This window comes from Hemitrygon akajei, chromosome 7, assembly GCF_048418815.1.
Source record: "Hemitrygon akajei chromosome 7, sHemAka1.3, whole genome shotgun sequence".
Taxonomy (NCBI): Eukaryota; Metazoa; Chordata; class Chondrichthyes; order Myliobatiformes; family Dasyatidae; genus Hemitrygon; species Hemitrygon akajei.
The window spans coordinates 26,451,565-26,472,727 of NC_133130.1; the positions used below are offsets into that span (position 1 = coordinate 26,451,565).

General features: G+C 41.9%; 1 protein-coding gene across 2 annotated transcripts in view; it reads right to left on the minus strand.

Annotated features, from left to right (window-relative positions):
- The window catches only part of ttc27 (tetratricopeptide repeat domain 27), a 250,649-nt gene that overhangs the window by 219,750 nt on the left and 9,736 nt on the right, over positions 1–21,163 (minus strand). For both annotated transcript variants that reach the window (XM_073050525.1, XM_073050524.1), the window contains exons 2-3: positions 8,646–8,820; positions 7,524–7,653 (exon numbers count right to left, since the gene is read on the minus strand). In XM_073050525.1, the coding sequence (XP_072906626.1) occupies positions 7,524–7,653; positions 8,646–8,820 (305 nt within the window). The remainder of the gene's footprint in view (positions 1–7,523; positions 7,654–8,645; positions 8,821–21,163) is intronic.

A 21,163-nucleotide genomic window follows, 5' to 3' on the forward strand; every position in this document is an offset into this window, starting at 1 on the left:
AGATGGTTTGGTTGGGAAATTGTGTACTTCTTCCACTGATTGTGCATGAACTTTGCGTAGACAGATATCTCCTGGATTGCTGACTACCTGAAAGATAAATCCCAGGTTGTATGGCTAGGTAGTTCTGTCCGAGATGGTGGTAAGTGGCACTGGAACGTCACAAGGGACTGTCTTGTCTCTGTTTCTGTTCACTCTGTACACCTCAGATGTTCAGTACAAATCTGAGTCTTGTCACTGGCAGAAGTTCTTGGATGACTCTGCGGTGGTTGGGTGTATCAGAGACGGGCAGGAGTTGGAGTACAGAGGACTGGTGGACAAGTTTGTGGAGTGGTGCTGGAGGAGTCACCTGCTCCTGAACGTGGCCAAAACCAGGGGGATGGTGATTGACTTTAGAAGGAAGAAGATTGTGACGAGTCCTGTATACATTCTGGTAGATAAAAGTTACGGTGCTGGAGAATACAAATACTTGGGAGTTCACCTCGACAACAGTCTTAACTGGAAAACCAACTCCAAGGCTGTTTACAAGAAGGGGATGAACAGACTCGATTTTCTAAGGAAGCTGAGATCCTTCAAAGTGTGCAGCAGGATGTTGGACATCTTTTACCAGTCTGTTGTAGTGAGCGCAGTCTTCTTTGCAGCTTTATGTTGGGGGAGTATCATCAGTGCTGGTGATGCAAAAAGGCTAAATAAACTCATCAAAAAGGCTGGATCTGTCTTGGCTACAGCCTAGACTCTTTTGAGTTAGAGATGGAGAGGAGGTCACTAAACAAAATGTTATCCATTATGGACAATCTGGCACATCCTCTCCATGACCTACTGAATAAGCAGCGGAGCACCCTTTCGAACAGACTCATTCAGCTTTGCTGTCACAAGGATCGTTACAGAAAATCTTTCCTACCAAATGCAATAAGTTCATCTCTGTGTAACAAGAGAACACACATCATAGTACAATAGTCTGTTTCATTATTTCATACATCATTATTGAACATCGGTAAATTATTATTATGTATTTTATTATTCTGTACTTCATTATTAGTTAAGTCTGACCACTGCTAAATGTGTCTTAAATGTTGCTGCTGTAACAAAATAATTTCCCACTCGGGATCAATAAAGTACTTATTATTACTACTCTATTTCCACCATACAGATTCATAATGCTCAGTGTTCCTCCTTTGTTCTAAGTAGTCTTGGGCCAGGCATTTTAATGAGGTGAAGGGGAAGAAAACTTGGAGAATTCCCTCAAACCATTTCCTCTATCCTGGAAATCTTTCACTGTTAGGGAGTTCAGAGCCAGCTCTTGTTTAAGTAGTATGGCATTTGCCATGTTGGACAAAACTACTGGAGTGTCATCATTTATCCAGTCAATAGATTTGGAGAGATGTGTGCAGACAGCTGTAGCGGAACTTCTCGAATACCTGTTGCAGGGCTGTCCACATCTCAGAAACAAAGAGGGAGGTGGGATCTCTGCGTTGCAGTGGAACATAAGTTTGGTATCGTGTTTCAAGTTCTTGGTCTTCCAGAACTCTTTTTGTCATATGGACCAAGTGCACAACATGGAGGGCTGAAGGGCCTGTACTGTGCTGTAGTGTTCTATGGTTTCCAAGAAAGTAATTCCAGAGTTCCATCATTGATCATAGCTGCCAAGATGTGGTGTTGCAAAATGATTTGAATAGCCACACACAAAGCACTGGAGGAACTCATTGGTTCAGGAAGTATCCATGGAGGGAAATGGACAATGGAGGTTTCTGGTCAAGAGTGCGGCAGATAATATATCTAAGTCTCTATGGTAACATGAAACAGGCTACTAGGTTATTAACTTTGGTTCCAGAAGAACACGACATCTGGATTGAAATTTCTCCAAAGTAACGGATCTGCAGGGCCTAGGCAGTTGCTATATGGACCAAGAACATTCATAGCCAATCCTAATCTGTCTGTGTGAGTGATCTCAGGAGGCTGTGAGGCCTACAAATGCTTCCACTGTCACCAAGCTGGGGAGGAGGCTAAAAGCCTGCCGGATTTCTATTTCATAATCAATAGAGCTCTCTTAGAAAATGTCTGCATGTGGGGCTTAGTGAGGACAGTGGTGAACAAAATCTGAGGCTGCTAAAGCTCACCCATATCTCTTCATTTTCCAGTGGATGAAAACTGAATACATCTGGGCCACAATAACTCATGAAACTGCACTTAAATAATTTATAATATATAAACAATCATAAATTAAGCATAAAGCATGGTGCAACACAAAGCCTTGAAAAGCTTCTACCAAGAACAGTACATTTTAATCATTCATTGAGTATTTGGGTCACATACTTGCTCAATCTTTTACAAATCTACTTAATACCAGTCATACTGCAAGAAGTGATTTTTAACAAATCAATTTGCATTTATATTTGATTGTCCTAGAATTTTGTCAAGTAGGTTTTCCATTTTAAATTTACATTCTGAGTAAGTTTTTAATGCGTCAGTTCTCAGCCTCCAGCAGTGAAAAAGAAACTTGCGTTCAGATGTCAGCTAAGTACTGCTTTTTTGATAAGGATTCCCTGTGCTCAATTAGACATCAACAAGATAGGCATGGATTCTTCCCAGAGGACTGGGATATGTGGTCTCTGTTGACTTCCAAAGATCGGGCTTGACAAAGTCAGTTTCCCTTAGCACATTTCCATCTTGGCAGCTATCTTCTTTAGGTTATATGGAAGGTTAGTCTATGGTTCAGCATCAAGGCGAGTTCATGATACAATATCACAATGTCACTTTCAAAGCGCTCTTGCTCTATCGATAACTGGCTTTAAGCTTCCACTTCCAGAAATATTCATCCATGTTACTGAGCTGCCTGTTGAAGCTGGAACTACCACTGAAGATCACTGCTTGTGATGACAAAGCCAGACCATTCACACAGCTCTGCGAGGTGGCTGAGGCTGTTCCATGAAGCGTCAATTTTGACTGGACGTTTGTTAAGGAAATCAAATAAGGGATCTAAAAACATTGGGTTCATTACTTTTTTAAAATATAAATCTTGGTTTTCATTCCGTTCACTCTGTTCTTAAATATTCACATAATAGACACAGGATGGTAATGGAAGGATGTATTTCAAATTACAGGCCAAGACCAGCGGTGTGCCACAGGGATGGATGCTGGGTCCACTGCTGTTGACATGCATCTTAACAGTTTGGACGAGAATGCAAATGACACCAAAATAGATGCTGCGGCGTATAGTGAAGAAGATGTCTCAGGCTACAAAAGGATCAAGATCAACTGGGACAGTTGCAAAGTAAAAGGAATGGCAGATGTAATTTAACCTAGACAAGTGCAAAGTGATGCATTTTGGGAAATTAAACCAGAGCAAGACAGGGCCCCATAGGAGTGTTGTAGAACAGAGACACCTAGTGGTACAAAGTAGTGACACAGGTAATGAAGAAAGTATTTGTCTTGTTTGCCTTCATTAGACAGAGAAGTGAGTACAAGAACTGAGCACTGTGTCATAGCTATAGAAGATGGTGCAATAACCACACCCAGAATATTGTGCTCAGTTCTGTCACCATACTACAGGAAGGATGTGATTAAGTTAGAAAAAGTAAAGAAAGATTCACAAGCACGTTGCCTGTAATGGAAGTCTTCAGCTATAAAGAGAAACTGGATGGGTTGGTAGTTGCCCCTGAAGCAAAGGAAGCTTATAAAATCATGCTGCCAGACGATGAGTTTGAGTTGAAAAACATATATAGATAGGAAATGTTCACAGCAACATGGGCCAGCTCAGAAGACACCTTGGTCAACACAGACAAGTTGAACTGAAGAGCCTGTTTTCATGCGATATAACTCAGATTTTTTGATACAATTTTCAAACTAAACAAAGGACAAATAAATTAGCTATTTCAAGCTCCTCTTATTTTTTTTGGGAAAAAAATGCAAAATCTTGAACAGATTATAAAGTAAGCATCCTTATTCAATAAATGTAACTTTGGCACAACCTATCAGGCAAACAAACAAAGGTAAAGATAATGTTTCTTTTCAAAATACAATTTATTTTTATGTCAGGGAGTTACATATAAAGGGTTTAAAGGTTTTCTCCTTGGCCAGAAGCAGTTTCCCTTCATATGTGTCAAAGTTCTCTTTCACTATTTGAAAATTACCTTCAATTAGTCTTCAAAGGGAATTGCATACAAGTATGGTGTAAATGAGAAGTCAATCTCTGCAATAGGGAGGAGATCCAAATAGACAGAACTGAAGCTTCGGAGAAATCATTAACTTACTGCATCTTCAGTTCCCCCCAGATACCAACAAATGGTTGTGATAGGTCATCAGAGCAATGCATTACAGTCAACCTTCACTAATCCGACTACCTGTAATCAGGTTCCTTCGATAATCCGGCACTGATTCACATTGTTTGCTTGTACTAGATCTGTTCACGTGTTTGCTCGCTCTTGTAAGCACAGACAGGTGATTCCTGCTTGTTATCCTGCATTTATTAATATCATTTGCGTGAGGCGCGGCTGTCCAGCACCTGCCCATCTCACCTGCCAGTGGCAGGGGGGGAGTTGGTGCGCGCTGGGTCAGTCCGCCTTCTCGCCCACCTGCCAGCAGTCACACACTGCCCTCCGGCGTCCCATTCTCTTCTGCTTACGACCTTAGATCAGACATGGCGACCCGCTAAATTTAAGCATATTACTAAGCGGAGGAAAAAAAACTAATGAGGATTCCCTCAGTAACTGCGAGTGAAGAGGGAAGAGCCAAGCGCCGAATCCCCGGCTGCCTGGCGGTCACGTGAAATGTGGTGTATAGAAGATCTCCTTTCTCTGACTTCTGCTTCTGCTCACCCAGATGTGCTGCCATCAACAGTTTTTGAAGAAACTGTTGTGCCAGTTTCAGCACCAGTTCCTGATGCTTCACTTATTTTTCAAGATGAAGATGTTGATGATCCTGACAACCCCACACTTGCAAACATGTAACTTTGCCTGAAGGTATATTAAACATCTCACTTTAGAAGCGGAAGTGCTCAACTGTTCTGTACAAGTTAATTCTTGTACATTTACCTTTATTTATCTGTGCCTGTACAGTATATTACTTTATTAAAATTTCACTCATTTAATATTTCTGTTTCATTATTATCTAACGTACTGATTTACATGATATTTCAAAGGTATGATGAGGTGGTTAGCTATTGCTTAATGTGATCCTTCTGTAATTCGGCATTTTCATTAATCCAGCACTCCTCAGGTCCCAATGGTGCCAGATTAGTGAAGGTCGACCTGTATCTTATTTTCTCCCTCCACAGATGCTACCTCACCAGCTGGGTATCCCAAGCCTTTTCTGCTTTTATACCAACTTACTGTAGACTACCTGATTTTCCAAATGTAATTAATACAAACTGACCCAAAATTATCAGTTCATAATTACAGTGTGACACAGAGCATGGAAAGATGCCCTTTAACCCACACTGTTCATGCCAACCAAGTTGCAATATTTGAGCTAGTCTCATTTCCCTGAATTTGGCGCACATTACGCTAAACCTTTCATATCAATGTACCGGCCGAAATATCTTCTAAATGCAGTACTAGTACTGCATTTACCATTTCCTTGGGCAACTCTATGCACATACCCACCAACTCTGAGTGGAAAAACTTGCCCTTTAAGTTCTTCCTTTCTCACCTTAAAACGTTGTCCTCTGGCTTTCGATTCTACCAACCTGGGGAAAAGACCATGACCATTCGCCTGAACTGTGCCCCTGTTATTTTATGTATCTCTATAGAAAACTGCTCAGGTCCCTATGCTCCAGTGAAGAAAGCCTCGGCCTAACCAGTCTCTGCTTACAACTCAAGCCCTCCAACCCAGGTAAAATCCTTGTGAACATCTGGTGCCCTCTTTCTAGCTTAATAATATTCCTGGCATAGCTAGGTAAGCAGAACTACACACAATACTCCACCTGTGATTTCATCAGCATCCTTTACAGCTGTGGCTTGGCATCCCAACTCCTGTGCTTAGGGTCTCTGACCAATGAAGGCAAATGTACCAGATGCATTCCTCATCACCGTCAACCTGGGATGCCACTTTCAGGAAACTATGTACTTGTACCTGAGGCCTCCCTGTTCCACAATACCCTGCCCTTCACAGTGTTAAACTTATCAAAACGCAACACTTCGTATGTGTCCAAGTAAAATTTCAGCTGCCATTCCTTGGCCATCTTTCACAGTAATCTAGATCTTGTTGCAATTATTCATTGGTCAGAGCATTGAATACAAGAGTTGAGATGTCATATTACAATAACACCACTGTCCACAACGCGTATCATCCACAAACTTGCCAACCATGCCACTACATTCTCAAACAAATCATTAAAATAGATGATCAACAACAATGGAACAAGCACCAATCCCTGTGGGACACCACTAGTTACAGGCATCTAATCTGAAAAACAACCGTCCACTGTCATCCTCTCACTCCATCCACCAAGCTAATTCCCATTATCAAGCCTGCCCAGAATCCCATGTGATCTAACCGTGCAACAAACCTACGATATGGAACCTTGTCAAAATGTCACGCTCTGCCCTCATCAATCCTCTTGGACACCTCTTCAAAAAGAACCTCAATCAAATTCATGAGATGTGACTTCCCATGTTGACTAGTCCTAAACAGAACTTGCCTTTCCAACTGTAGTTCAAATAAATCATTCTCTTTAATGCATAAATGTTTTCTCCCACCTTCCTGATCTATAGGTATGGGGGTTTTTTTTAAGGCCACAATTCAAGGATTTGGCAGTGATTAAAAAGAACTATGTAGACATGTTTGCGACTGAGGGCTGGGAGCTTCAAGTTCCTAGGTGTGAACATCATCAAGAGCCTGTCCTGGTCCAACCACATAGACGCCATAGCCAAGAAAGCTCACCAGCACCACTACTTCCTCAGGCGGGTAAAGAAATGTGGCCTGTTCCTGTTGACCCTGAACAACTTTTATCAAGCCATCTTAAAAAACATCCTATCTGAATGCCTAATGGTTTGGTAGGGCAACTGCTCTGCGTGTGACTCCAAGAAACTGCAGAGAGTTGTGGACAGAGCTCAGCATACCAAGAAAATCAACTTCCCCTCCATGGATTCTGTCTATACTTATTGCTGGCTCAGTAAAACAAACAGCATAATCAAAGACCCCATCCACCCTGGACATTCTCTCTTCTCCCCTTGTCACCAGTCTCAAAGCACATACCACCAGGCTGAAAGACAGCTCCTATCCTGCTGTTATAAGGCTGTTGGATAGCCTTAGTACAATACAGTGGAATCTAGACATCACTAGCGGCCTTGTTAAGATGTTGCACCTTAATGTTTACCTGTACCGCAGTTTCTCTAGCTGTTACACTTTATTCAGCATTTTGTAATTGTTTTACCCTGTTCTACTTTAATGCACTGTGTAAACATCTAATCTGTATGAACAATACACAAGCTTTTCACTGCATCTCTGTACATGCAACAAAAAAAAACAATGGTAAAAATGAATGTGCAAACAAGAGCTACGGCAACTTTATCTGTACGTCTCCTTACCACAGCAAAGTTCCCTTTCATTATTGCAGGCAAAACGTCCTCTGGCTGAATCTGAACAGGAGGTCCGGTCCAGTTACTCTGCACAAACAGCTGTAAACTGCCAACACCCAGAAAGAACACCACCAGTTGTCTACAATAAAAGTAAGAAAGTGGGTTAAGTAGGTGTCATCCCATCTTTTGGATCATTCCATCAAGACGTTCGCAAATTTCAAATGTTCAATCTCAAATTATGGTAGCATCACCTTCAATCATTTACCAGATTTCAGTGAAAATAAATAATTCTCAGTGATTTTTTTTATTATTTTAGAATTTGCCTCAGGTAAGCCAAAATAATTAATGTATTTGAACCTCATAACCATCCTCCTGATTGAGAATAGTTTTGTCTGAGCCAAGCAGCTCAGACTAAAAATACTCTATCACGGTACACAGAGATACTGCAGATTCTAGAATCCACAGCAACGTACACAAATTGCTGGAGGGACTCAGCAGGTCAGGCACATCGATAGAGGGGAACAAACAGTTGACATTTCAGGTTTCATCAGGACTGGAAAGGAAGGAGACAAAAGCCAGTACAACTTGGGGGGGGGGGGGGGGGAGGGGGTAGGGGAAGCTGACAGCTGATAGGTGAGACCAGATGAAGGGGAAGGTGGGTATGTGAAGGAGAGGAGATGAACTAAGAAGCTGAGAGAGGATAGGCAGAAAAGGTAAAGGGCTGAAGAAGGAGGAATCTAATAGAAGATGACAGTGGACCATGGAAGAAAGGGAAGGAGGAGGGGAACCACAGGGGGGGTGATGGGCAGGTGAGGAGAAAGGGTGAGATGATAACCAGAATGGAAAAACAGCTCTGGAATTGAAGCAAGCTATTCAAATCCTGTGTGACTTCAGAATATAAGAGTTTCATTGTTACATTGGGAGTATTTTTTAGATTAAGTAGTATGAGTGAGCAATGCAGGGTGGTGGGGGGGGGGGGGGAGAGAAGAACTTACAGGGCTGAGGAAAGCTTAAAGGACTAACCAGATATCTTTACCAAAGCTCTGGCAAAAGTTGAATGTGCTGAAGAGATTATTTGATGATTGTGGAAAATTGTTATGAAAAATGTTGAAAATATAACTTTCAATTTACCTTTCAACTTGATCTTCTGATGGACCACTGAGATATGCCAGGATTTGTTTTTCCAAATAAATGTCAATAGTTTCTTCATCAGTGATTTGAGCAGAGAAAATTTCCTGAATCTTTTGATTCAATAATATCCCTTCAAAGTTCCCCTCCAACAACTGGTGCAGCAAGAAGTTGCTTTCTGAAAATGGAACAACCACCATCAGGCTCAGTAAACAGGGTACAACGGAGTCATGCATTTTTTTGTACGTTAATTTACAGACTTCACTACTTTTCACACTCTTTCTAGCCCTGGCCAATACAGAGATATGCCTGTCACTTACCAAAGGGAACACTCTGCTTAGCTGTGCCTAAGTGGCAGAAGCCATCAAGTACTGCAGCTGAGCCTAATCTTAACTTCCTCAACACGAACAAACACACACACTTTCCATTGTTCATGGGCAGGCAGAAAAATGGATGCTATTGTCATTACACAATGAGCAGGACAGAAAGCCAAGCTGTTTTGCCTCCTTTTGCTCCTTGGGTCAGTGCTGTCCAACCCACAAGTGTCAGAGAGGCACCATTGGAGGGAACCTCGAACGAGCCTGCAGCATTATCACTTCAGGGGGAGAAGTTGTGTGAGATTAGTGGTTGACCACCTTGTCCCTTCAAGTTGCTCCATCAACATGACGAAACAATTCACCACCCGCCCGAAGGAGTAAAGTTGCAACAAAGGTCAATACCACCACAGGGAGACCAGTCTACTTAACGAAGACCCCTGCCACTGGTTCAGGTATCCACTCCTTCACAGCGCAGTGCTATTACAGTGCCAACGATCGTGGCTCAGTTCCCGCTGCTGTCTGTAAGGAGTTTGTATGTTCTCCCCTTAACACCATGGTTTCGTCTGGGTACTCCGGTTTCCTCCCAAGTTCCAAAGACACACGTTTTAGTAAGAGCTACTAAGGGCACGCTGTGTTGGTGCCAGAAGCATGGCAACACTCGCAAATGGCCACAGCACATTTGTGACATAAGTGGCATATTTCACTGTATGTACATGTGACAAAGCTAATATTTAATAAAGCTAATCTTTTCACCTACCTACAGACTCGACTGTCAATGTGATAAACCGCAACATGCCCTGCCTCATAACTGTTTGATCAGGAACAAGGATCAAGGGAACATCCAATTTCATCAGCATGATAATATTGAAACAGGATTAACTTATTTACTCTCGAGTTGATTTCATGAGAGCTTATTTCATTTGCAACCTCACACTACAAACCCACCTTTTCCCCAAATCCTGCAATACATTTGGCTAATAAATGCCTCTCAACCTCAGTTTCTAAATTCAAACCATCAACTGGCATGTGGTCCAAGTCTCTACCACTCTTTCCCTAACTTCACTCCTGAGTACTTGATTCAAATTTTTAGGACATATGCCTTAGCCTAAAACACCAAACCTGTCCCTCTCCACATACTATATTGATTCTCCAAAAATTTTCCATCAAATCATCCCTTGACTTCTTAACTTCAAAGAAATGTCCCTTCAGCTTTTGCAGAAATGCCTGTTTCTTTTCACCAGCCCAATGTCCTACAGTTCTCTTCTGAATGGTTTCATGAAGCATTAAAAAAAACAACCGCAGCACACGGAAGACAGGTCTATCACAATCTCAAAACACCTAAAATGTGCAATGGGCAGTGGATAATAAAGACAATCATTGCTGCACTGCTCATTGTGTCACAAAAAGATTCTCCTGCTATCCAAGTGTAAATCAGGCTTAGAGCTTCCTGCATTTTTTTGTTACCATGCCAGAGGCAAACACATCTTACGTGAATAACAACAATTTATTTTATTGAACTAAGATTATTCACTTTAACAATCATTGCAAATTTAGTATCATGTGCAGTTCTGGTCACTGACCTACAGTACTGTGCAAAGGTCTTGGGCACATATACTGTATATAGCATTGGGTGCCTAAGATTTCTGCACAGTACTGTAGTGACTTTATGTATTGCATTGTACTGCAAAAAAACAAATTTCATGACATATGTGAGTGATGATAAATCTGATTCTGATATGGGTCTCTATTGTGGACAGAGAGTGGGAAGAGGGCATGGAGAGGGGAATCATAGTTGGGAAAGGGGATGAGGGAAGGGAGAGGGGAGGGAGCAGGAAGCACTAGAGAGACATTCTGTAATAATCAATAAACTGATTGTTTGTAATCAAATTACCTTGCCTGGTGTCTCAGGGCTAGGTGCGTCTGCAGCCGCACCACTGGCACTCCTTCTCTGCCGCCTGACCCACAGCCCTCCCGCGGTGCTCCACCCTCACCATTCCCAACACCTTTTGCTCCCACAAGATTTACAAATACTCTCCGCTCTACATTGACAAATACAGTACTGTGCAAAAGTTTTAGCTATATAGTTCGGGTGCCTAAGACCTTCGCTCAGTACTGTAAAGAGTAAGCTTAAACAAGTTGGGAAAATTTACAAGGATCCTGCCGGAACTTGAGTTTGAATTACAGGGCTGGCTGAATAGGTTAGGGGTTATTTCCTGGATTGCTAGAGATTGAGGGGAGATTGAATACAAAATTCAAAAGTATAGATAGGGTAAATGCATGCAGGCTTTTTCCCCTGGGTAGGTGAGACTAGAACTAGACTAGAACTAGACTAGAACTAGAGGTCATAGGTTCAGGATAAAAGGTGAAATATTTAAGGAGAGTCTGAGGGGTAACTACTTCACTCAGAGGATGTGGATATGGAATGAGCTGCCAGCTGAAGGGGTGGATACAGGCTCAGCGGTAATATCTCGGAAAAGTTTGGATAGGTACATGGATGAGAGAAGTATGGAAAGCTCTCCTAAGGTGTAAGTAGATAAAACTAGGCAGAAAACCATGTTGGCATGGACTTGGGCCTGTTACTGTGCTGTCAGGCTCGACAACTCATCGTAAAATGTAGAGTAAATATTCATACTCCAGCTAAATTGTTTCTCAATGTATCCCACTCTACTTTCACCATGAAAGCAGCCAAATTACACTAAGCAATGTCTCCATTCAAATGACTAACCAGGTAAACTTGTTTCTGTTGGTAATGTCTGCAATGCAGCATTCCCACAGAGTCACACTATTATACATGTGAAGCACTCAGTTCCAATTAATTCATCGTACCAAAGCAAAAGTACAAAATTAGACAGATGTGAGGATCCATACACGAACAGACAACGAGAGACATTTCTAACATGTAATTATTCCTGCCACATCCAATTCATGTTTGTACTTCATAATGGAACACTACTGGCTCGCATTCCATAATAAATAAGAGTTCCCTCAAAAATGGAACTGCTATACATTGTAGTTTGTCTGCCTTAAAACAGTACCAATGTACAAAGAGATATTAAAAACAGCAAATTGTTTTGATATCCAGAATAACAGCATATTGTTCTATTTTTTGACTAAAACAATCTTTTCCACATAAAAGAATCACAATTCTGCTGCAACCAATTTGAAGTGTTTCCAATCCTGATGTAAATAACTAAGCTCCAGTTTTAACTGGAAGCCTGATATGACAGACACCCAAGTTTGATATTCATCAACTGCAAGTCAAAGATCTTATTTCTAATGTAGGTTGCTTTTGGGAAATCAAATGATTTTATTATAAATTGGTAGTATCTCTTATCTAACACCTAACTGAACAGTTCACGTTGCCAGCCTGACCATACACATCTTTCAAAATTCAGCCTTTCAGCATTTCCTACATTGCCAAAATTTTCAATTCGGAAACGGCAGGCAGAAATTACACAGTGAAATATCAGCAACATGGAATCCAAAAGAATCATAACCCCCCACTGTTCTATTTTAACACCATCATTATGGGCAGACAGACTTTATACAAACACTCTGAAACCTGTTACTAATAATGCCCTAAGGGATTCCAAACAACGGGATGTCCAAATGTTGACGCACTTCATCGTTCATTTGCCAAACCCAGTTCTGTCAGGCCTCCCTCAGTTCTAGGTCACTGTTTTGGTGGGAAGAACATCGTTACTTTTTTATTGGATGGTACTTTATACTGCTTTCCTTCAGGTTTTCAGTGCCTTCTTTCTTGTGGTTAATTGGCGAGCAGCTGATCTGTTAATTTTTTTGTGTGTAAGAGGTGGAGTTGAGGGTTTGGCGCTACTATCGCTGTTCTTTTCTGAAAGTGAGGAGGGGTCAGGGATTGCTGTGTGTAGGGGTCAGTTACTGATTTTGTGGCTGAGTTTTTGCTGCAGGTGGGGGGGGGATGGATTTTGGGGTCCGTGAGTTTTGTTTCTTTTCGTTTTCATGCCGGTTTTGGGGGGGGGGGGGGTGTTGATGTCTTTTCTTTCATCAATGCCCATGGTCCTTTCATAGTTAATGGCTATTTGGAGTAGACAAATATCAGAGTTGTACTGTACATGCATACTCTGTCAATAAAATAAACTTTCGTCTCAAAGTAAAACCATATTCCTACTTCCATACACTTTTATTCATTTTGTAATCTGAAACATTATTTTTAAATTGAAAATAAATTACATAGTTCATCTTTAAAAATTCAATAGCCCACATTTTTTCAAGCCTGCTGAAAATGGATTCGTATGGTGTAAAATGCAACAAACAATTCAACTAACACAGGTAAAATCTTGCTTTAGGTTAGACTCATTGCATTCCATAAAGGACGAAGGTCATTACCTTTTATTTCACATATAGATGTCACAGACTTAAGGTGAAGAGATGTTGGGAGTGCAGTATTCCTTCCATCTGTGGACAGCGAATGCCCATCAGCTGCGGCTAGTAAGGTCCTTCTACTCCATGCATAACTTTTTATTGCTCAATCTTCTAACAGCACATAGCTGCTTTAATACTAAACTACAAGTTATCCCGCAACTGCCAACTTATACTCAAATTAAGTTTTTAATTCACAGCCAATTCACTATTAGCCTTCTGCTGTAAGTATCCAGTAAGAAGCGGCTTCAAACTGCTGGTTCTAAAAGATCTGGTAATCATACACCAGCCTTTGAATAAAAAAATCAGAATCAGAAACCTGTGAATGTTCCCTGGGAAGAGAATGCCAAGTACTTACAAACTTTGTTTTTAAATGTGTACATTGAAAAGAATGTGTATGAAATAAGAACAATTATCCAACATTTATCTCTTATAGACTCCCTCTAAACTAAAAAGAGAATCTAGAACTAGTCCTACAAACTTTAGAAAAGGAGAATTCAATCTATAGTGCTTGGGGAACCCATTCCAGTTTTCAAGATCTGGAGGAAACATTCCAATGCAAATGATTAAGAATCATGGTCTTTGTCTAACCAGTCATGGATAGATGGGCCAAAGGGCCCATTTTTGTGATGTAGATGGGTTCAAAGTTGAATAAGAGCACAATATGCCTCATGTCACTAACTATAGAGGTTCGAAACATTTAGATATTTCAAATATAAGATTATTGTCCTATCCAGAATTCTACTCATTTGTTTGAAAAGTAAAATGGATTAGTTATCTAAAATTATTTACAATAATAAGTCCCTGATGAAATACACTTGATACAAATTCACATGTCCTCTCACCAGCAGCATTCATGACATGCAGTTAACAACTGGACTGATTTTACAATTCTGTCCTCTAGTCAATGTAATTTCTAGTGGACCAGAATTGTGCATCAATGATGGCGTTCATAGATTTGTCTTTAAACTTAGTGCAAAAGCTCAGGCAAATAGTTAACACTTCTTTGGACATATATTAATCAAAATACTGCATTATTTCAAGCGATTGCCTAACCGCGCTGAGATAACCATGTACTCCACGATATTACAATGGTACGTTTTGGAAATTTTGGCTCTAGTTACATACAGTCCTTAGTTACAGCTTTTCTTATGCAGATTATATACCATGATATGCTATGATTGTTCTGTGTAATATATATATTTGAAATTATCTATGAATAAATTGTACAATTGAAATAAAAAAATAAATTCAGTCAACAAATTTAAAAAGTAGAGTCGTATTTATAATGTCCTAGCTTTCAGTAGAACGGAGCTTTCAGCCTCCCGTTAATCACTAAATAGACTGCAGACACAGGGACATGACTAATGACAGCCCCAGCTCTTTTCCTGCCTGTTTTTCAAAACCCTCAACTTTGTTGCCTTCAAACATCTACATACCTTACTCTAAAACGTATTCATTAATTCAACCTCCTCAGCTCTCTGAGATGGAGAATTCAAAAGATTCACAAACCAAAGAGATGGAATTCCAACTCCTGACTCAGGCAATTCTGAACCCTTACCCCTTGGTTCTAGATTCTTCATAAGGTGAAATATCCTTTCAGTACATAATATACCAAGAAGAGTAAAACAGTAAACGCAAAGGCTTTGTACCGAAAGAAAAGTAGATTAACTCAAGTATATAGACAATAACAAGCCCGACCCATAACATTTATTAAATCCAGGGCCACACCTCTGAAAGTACTTTATTTTCTGTAAAGCACTTGAGAGATCATGTGGTCGCAAATGAAAGATGTTTTTCTTCATCTATTGGAGCTTTTCAGTTCACTGGTAATCAACAGTAATGTCAACTAAGTCACTAAATAGCAAGACTTGCAATGTCAGCTTATTTCACATAGCCACCATTAACCACTGGCAAAATAATGGAATACATTCATTCATTTCACATCTCAGTGCAAACAGAGAACAGACTCACATATGAATGCAGCTATACAGTAAAAACGGAGATAGCTGTTCAATGAAAACTCCAGGATTTGCACAGCAGCCAGGCGATGATGATGGGTAATGTTGTTCCTTGTGAAGCTTTCAATTCTAACATACATATTTCAAATAAATATGATGAAAAGGTGATTAAGTAAAAGGAGCATGAGTAGGCCATCTGGCCCATCAAGGCTGTTCCGCCATTCAATAAGATCAAAGCTGATCTGGATGTGGGCTCAGTTCCACCTACCTGCCCTTGCACCATAACCCTTAATTCCCATGCTAAGCAAAAACCTGTCTAACTGTTTATTAAATATATTTAATGAGGAAGCTGTCTATTGCTTTCCTGACAGAGAGTTCCACAGATTCATGACTCTCCAGGGAAAGCAGCTTCTCATCTCCATCCTAAATCTATTTACCTGAATCTCGAGGCTATGACCCTAGTTCTAGACACTCTTACCAGTGGAAACAACTTTCCTGCCTCTATCTTATTGATCCCTTTCATGTGCTTCTATAAGATAACCCTCTCATTCTTCTGAATTCCAGCAAAGTGACTCAACCTCTCCTCATTGACTAACCCTCATTACCAGAATAAACCTGGTGAGCCTCCTCTACACTGCCTCCAAAGCCAGTGTATATTTTGTTAAAGAGACCAGACATGCACAGACTACTCCATGTGCAGCCGCACCAGATGAAGGCCAATACACCGTATGCCTTCTTAACCAGAGTCAACCTGTGCAGCTGCTTTGATTGTCCTGTGGACTCGGACCCAAGATCCGTCTGATCCTCCATACTGCCAGCCGTCGATTACATGAAAGCACTGGAAAATGTCTTTGGCGCAACAGGAAACCCAGTGGAGCTCGTGGCGGGGTTTCAGAACATGCATCAGAAGGTGGGTGGGTGGGGGAGATCCCTAAGGGGACGAACAACGCGGAGGGCTGCTGGCAGCAGGTGTCACGCGAAAAGGGGAGTGAGCCCCCGGGTACCTCAGCAGGAAGAGTCACTGGAAAAACTTAGAGAAGACCCAGTGAGGGAATGGCCTTGGTATCTCTGGGGGAACCGGTCCCCAGCCATATACCAAGGAACCCCCAAAAGTGAAAGATTGTATTCCTGAAGGCTTAGTGAGGCCATGCTCCAGTGTATCACTACAGATAGAGGGTATTTATGCTAAAGCCATACTCAACACCGGGTCGCAGGTCATGTTGCTGTAACGTTTGTTTTACAACCGGTATCTGACGCATTTAACACTGACACCATTCAGTGCACTGGAGATCTGGGGTCTTAGTGCTGGTGATTATCCATACAATGGTTATCTGTCAGTGAAACCGGAGTTCTCAGAGGCCGATGTGGGAGTGGCTGAGGTGCGAAGTGGTTCAGTGTGCTAGACCTGAGGAGTGAATATTACCAGATCCCCATGAGGGAGGCTGACAAAGAGAAGTCGGCATTTATATGTCCCCTGGGATTCTTCCAGTTCGAAAGGATGCCCCAGGGCATATCGGGAGCCCCTGCAACCTTCCAGCGGGTCATGGAGAAGACAGTGGGGGATATGAACATGCTTGAGGTATTGGTGTATCTGGAGGACCTCACAGTGTTTGGGTCCATCTGGAAGAACATGAAGCAAGGCTACTGAAGATGTTGGGCCACCTGAAAGCTGAAGGGTTAAAACTTTCCCTGGACAAGTGCCAGTTCTGCAAGATGTCTGTTAGCTATGTTGGGCACATAGTCTCACGGAGGGAGTATCTAGCTAAGATAGAGGCGGTGACCACCTAGCCAAGGCCCCACACTGTGAGTGCTCTGCACTTGTTCCTCGGGTTCCGTGGTTACTATTGGAGGCTCGTGAAGGGCTACGTGAAAGTGAGTCACCCAATGAATCAGCTTCTGAATGGTATATTCTGCCTTTTGCTAACTCCCAATTGTCTGAGGAAGAGACTCACAGCCCTTCTCCCGCTGAGCTAGGTGAAATTGGGGGGGTTGCAGTGGAACCCTGCAAGGGATAAAGTGGGGCTTGGCCATGGGACAGATGGCTCCAAGTTGTAGGTGCGCACGAGTGATAGGCTGAGGTAGACCAGTAGTTGTCTGAACCTGAAGAGTTAGGTGAGGGGGAACAGAGGTCTCACAGAATTAGGAGACCAACTGATAGGCTGGCCTATGTAGCACCGAGGGAACAGAGCATGGCCCCTACTGTCTTGGGGAGCTATGTCACTGCCTTTTACACCTGGGTTGGACTCTGTGTTTTGCAGAAAGGGTTAGCAAATTATCTCAAAGTCATGAGGACATGACTAAATTTGGTGGGGCGGGGGGGTGTAATGACCTGGGAAAGGTTTCCCTGCTAATGTAATGCTTTCTATGTAGCACAGTGTTTGGCTTATGGCTAGAGATAATGGGGGGCTTTGGAATATGCACTAGCCAATGAGGGGAGATTTTCTTTCTTGTGGGCCCCAGAGAAGGTTTTGCGGTCTTTCGTTTGGCAGAAGATGGAGAGAGAAGATGCTAGAACGGGTAAGTTATAGACTGCAGAACAGAATGGACTTGGAATGGGGTCGGGTGTCGACCGCCCAAGGAAAAAAAAATTGATGGAGAATGAACAGATGGGAAAACAGTGAGCTCCCAATGTTGCGCATTAGACTGTTTCATGAGAATGGGTCCTTTTTTTTTCTTTTCTTTACTAACCCTATAGCCAAATTAAGAATTATAAAGCTCAATCGTTCAATGGCATTTTGTGTTTGTTATTTCGTGCTAACAGGGGAACACATCACACAGCATCCAACCAAAGAAGATTTCTCAAGTTTGGCTGAGCTGGAGGCTGTCTTCCCCTAGATTAAGCTGCTAACCTAATCTAGGGTTACAACTGCATAGCAGGTATTAGCAATAGATGTTTCACTGACACCTCCCGCATTACGTGGGAAATCAGAACACCTCCAGCATTCCGCAAATGGATGGATTTGATATGGAGTGACAACAATGCTGAAGGCATCCAGCATGACAAGTTTAACAAACTGGTCACGTTGCGAGTAATAGCTGCACAAGTAGAAAAGGAATAGATGGCCACAGGTGGCACAAGCAGATAATGCAAGACTTTATTGTGGCTAACTGCTTCTCAGGTATATCACATTGGGAACTGTTGAGGGAGAGGGGAAATGGCCTCCTAAGGGAAAGCAGCAGCAGCATCATGATTTGTGCCATCAAGATTGACTCTCCTGCTCAGAAAGAGAGGGAAAAGACTGCAACAGCTATACTTCAAAAGTTCAAAGTACATTTATACAACCCTGAGATTTGTCTCCTTACAGGCAGCCGCAAAACAAAGAAACCTAAAAGAAGCCATTAAAAAAAGACCGTCAAACACTCAATGTGCAGAGAGAGAGAAAAAACCATGCAACCAATGAAAGTAAGCAAATGGCATTCAGAACAAAAGTGAGTCCATAGACACGAAGCCCAGAGCAGCAGGAGCAGGCCACAGCCCCAGTTCAGTGCAGAGCCAAGTAAACATGATAGGGGATTTGGTTTTGCTATGGTTAGTTAAAGGGTCAACTGTGCAAAGTCAATGGAAAGTACTTAGAACACATGGATGAACCATTACAACTGTTCATTTCTGTCTGATGCAAAGAAAACTGGAGAAGTGCCTCAACTATAGCTGACAAAATACGGGACGGCACTAGATCCAAGGAGGAGATATATAAAATCAGCTGAAGTAGTATCAAACCAGAGAGCAGGTTAGAATTCAACAAAGGAAGGTAAAGGGAATGATTAAAGAGAAAACAGAGTGGGACACTGAACTTTTAAAAAATGTAAAACGCGACGACAAAAGTTCCAGAGATACATAAAGAGAAAAAAAATGGTGTCAAAACAACCAGGAATCCCTCAAAGTTTTCATAATAAAGGAGCAGGTCATCGACTTTGGGAGATGGGGTGGAATACATACCTGTCTGCTGAGGTGTAGATGGCTGAGAGTTATAGCTCCTAGGTGTAACTATTATCAATAATGCGTCCTGGACCAGCCACCAATGCCTATACTTCCTCAGAAACTTAAAGAAATTCAGCACGACTCCAATAACTCGTACCGGTTTTTGCAGATACACCACAGAAAGCAACCTAGCTGGATGCATCATACCTTGGGATGGTAACTGCTCTGCCCATGATGCAAGAAATTCAAAAGATTTGTGAACGCAGCCTAATCTGCCACACAAGCCCACCCACTGACCCACCACTAACATAACCAAGACCAATCCCATCCACCTCCACACCTTGATCATGAACTTTTCTCCCCATCAGGCAGAATATACAAAATCTTAAGAGGATATCCCACTGTTATCAGACTATTGAAAAGATCTCTCCAACACTAAAGATGAACTCTTGATCTCCAGGTCTAACTTGTCATGGCCCCGGTACTTTGGCCGTCTACCTGCACTGCACATTTTCTAAAATGGAACCCTATATTCTTACCTCAATGTACGACATGATCTGTCTGGACGGTATACAAGAGCTTTTTACTAGATTTTAGTACATGTGACAATAAGCAATACAAATTGAGCATAGAACAGTATAGTACAGTACAGGCCCTTCAGCCCACAATATATTACAGACCTTTTAACCTGCTCCCAGATCAATCGAACCCTTCCCTCCCACACAGCCCTCCATATTTTGTTCATCCATGTGCTTATCAAAGAGTATCTTAAGTGTTCCTAAAGTATCTTCCTCTACCCACCACCTTGCCAATGCACTCCATGTACCCACCACTCTCTATGTAGAAAACTGACCTCTGACTACACCCCAATGCTTTCCCCCAATTAGTATAAAATTATTATAAGATAGTCACTATTTCCACCCTGGAAAAAAGGAACTAGATATCTATGCCCCTTATCATCTTATACACCTATCAAAGTTCCAAGTAAATTTATTATCAAAGTACATATATGTCACCACATACAACCCTGAGATTCATTTTATTGTGGTAGCGGCTGGCATATATCTGTCTTGAAGAACAATGGGTGACAATGATCATCACAAGCCTGGGTGGAAGGTACGGAGATCCTGAGATGCATTGTCATCAAGATTCCCCTCTCAGCCTCACTAGTGTAGTCCAAAGGAAAGCTTATGAAGCAATACATTTGGCACCAGCTTGGCTGCACGAGCTGCAGGAAGGATGTTCAATGACATCCAGCCACCTTAGGGGCTCCACACCGGATTTACTCCCTTAGTCTTCCTCTCCTGAGGCTGCCCATAAGGCAGTGGGGCTATTTATCCATAGCAGGGGACTTGCTCAGTAAATCCATAATAGAATAATAACCATAACAGAATTAATGAAGGATCATGCCATCATGAGCATTCGAGCAGTGTGCAAAAGACAGCAAAATGTGCAAATACAAAATGTAAAATAATGATAAATGAATAAGCAATAAATATCAAGAAAATGAGATGAAGAGTCTTTGAAAGTGAGTTGCTAGGTTGTGGGAACATTTCAGTGATGGGGCAAGTGAAGGTGAGTGAAGTTATCCCCCTTTGGTTCAAGGGTCTGATGGTTAATAACTGTCCTGAAGCTGTATTCCTGTAATCAGAGACAGACAGTGTCAGCAGCTTTAAATTCCTCAGTTTTATCATTTTGGAGGAATGGCAGCAGCGAGAAGAGAGCATGGCCCGGGTGATGAGAGTCCCTGATGATGGATGTTGCTTTCCTGAAACAACACTCTGTGTAGATGTGTTCATTGGTGGGGAGGGCTTTACCATTGATGGAATGAGCCATATCCACTACCTTCTACAAGATTTTCTGTTCAAGGGCATTGGTGTTTCCATACCAGGCCCTGATGCTCCACCACACATCTATAGACATTTG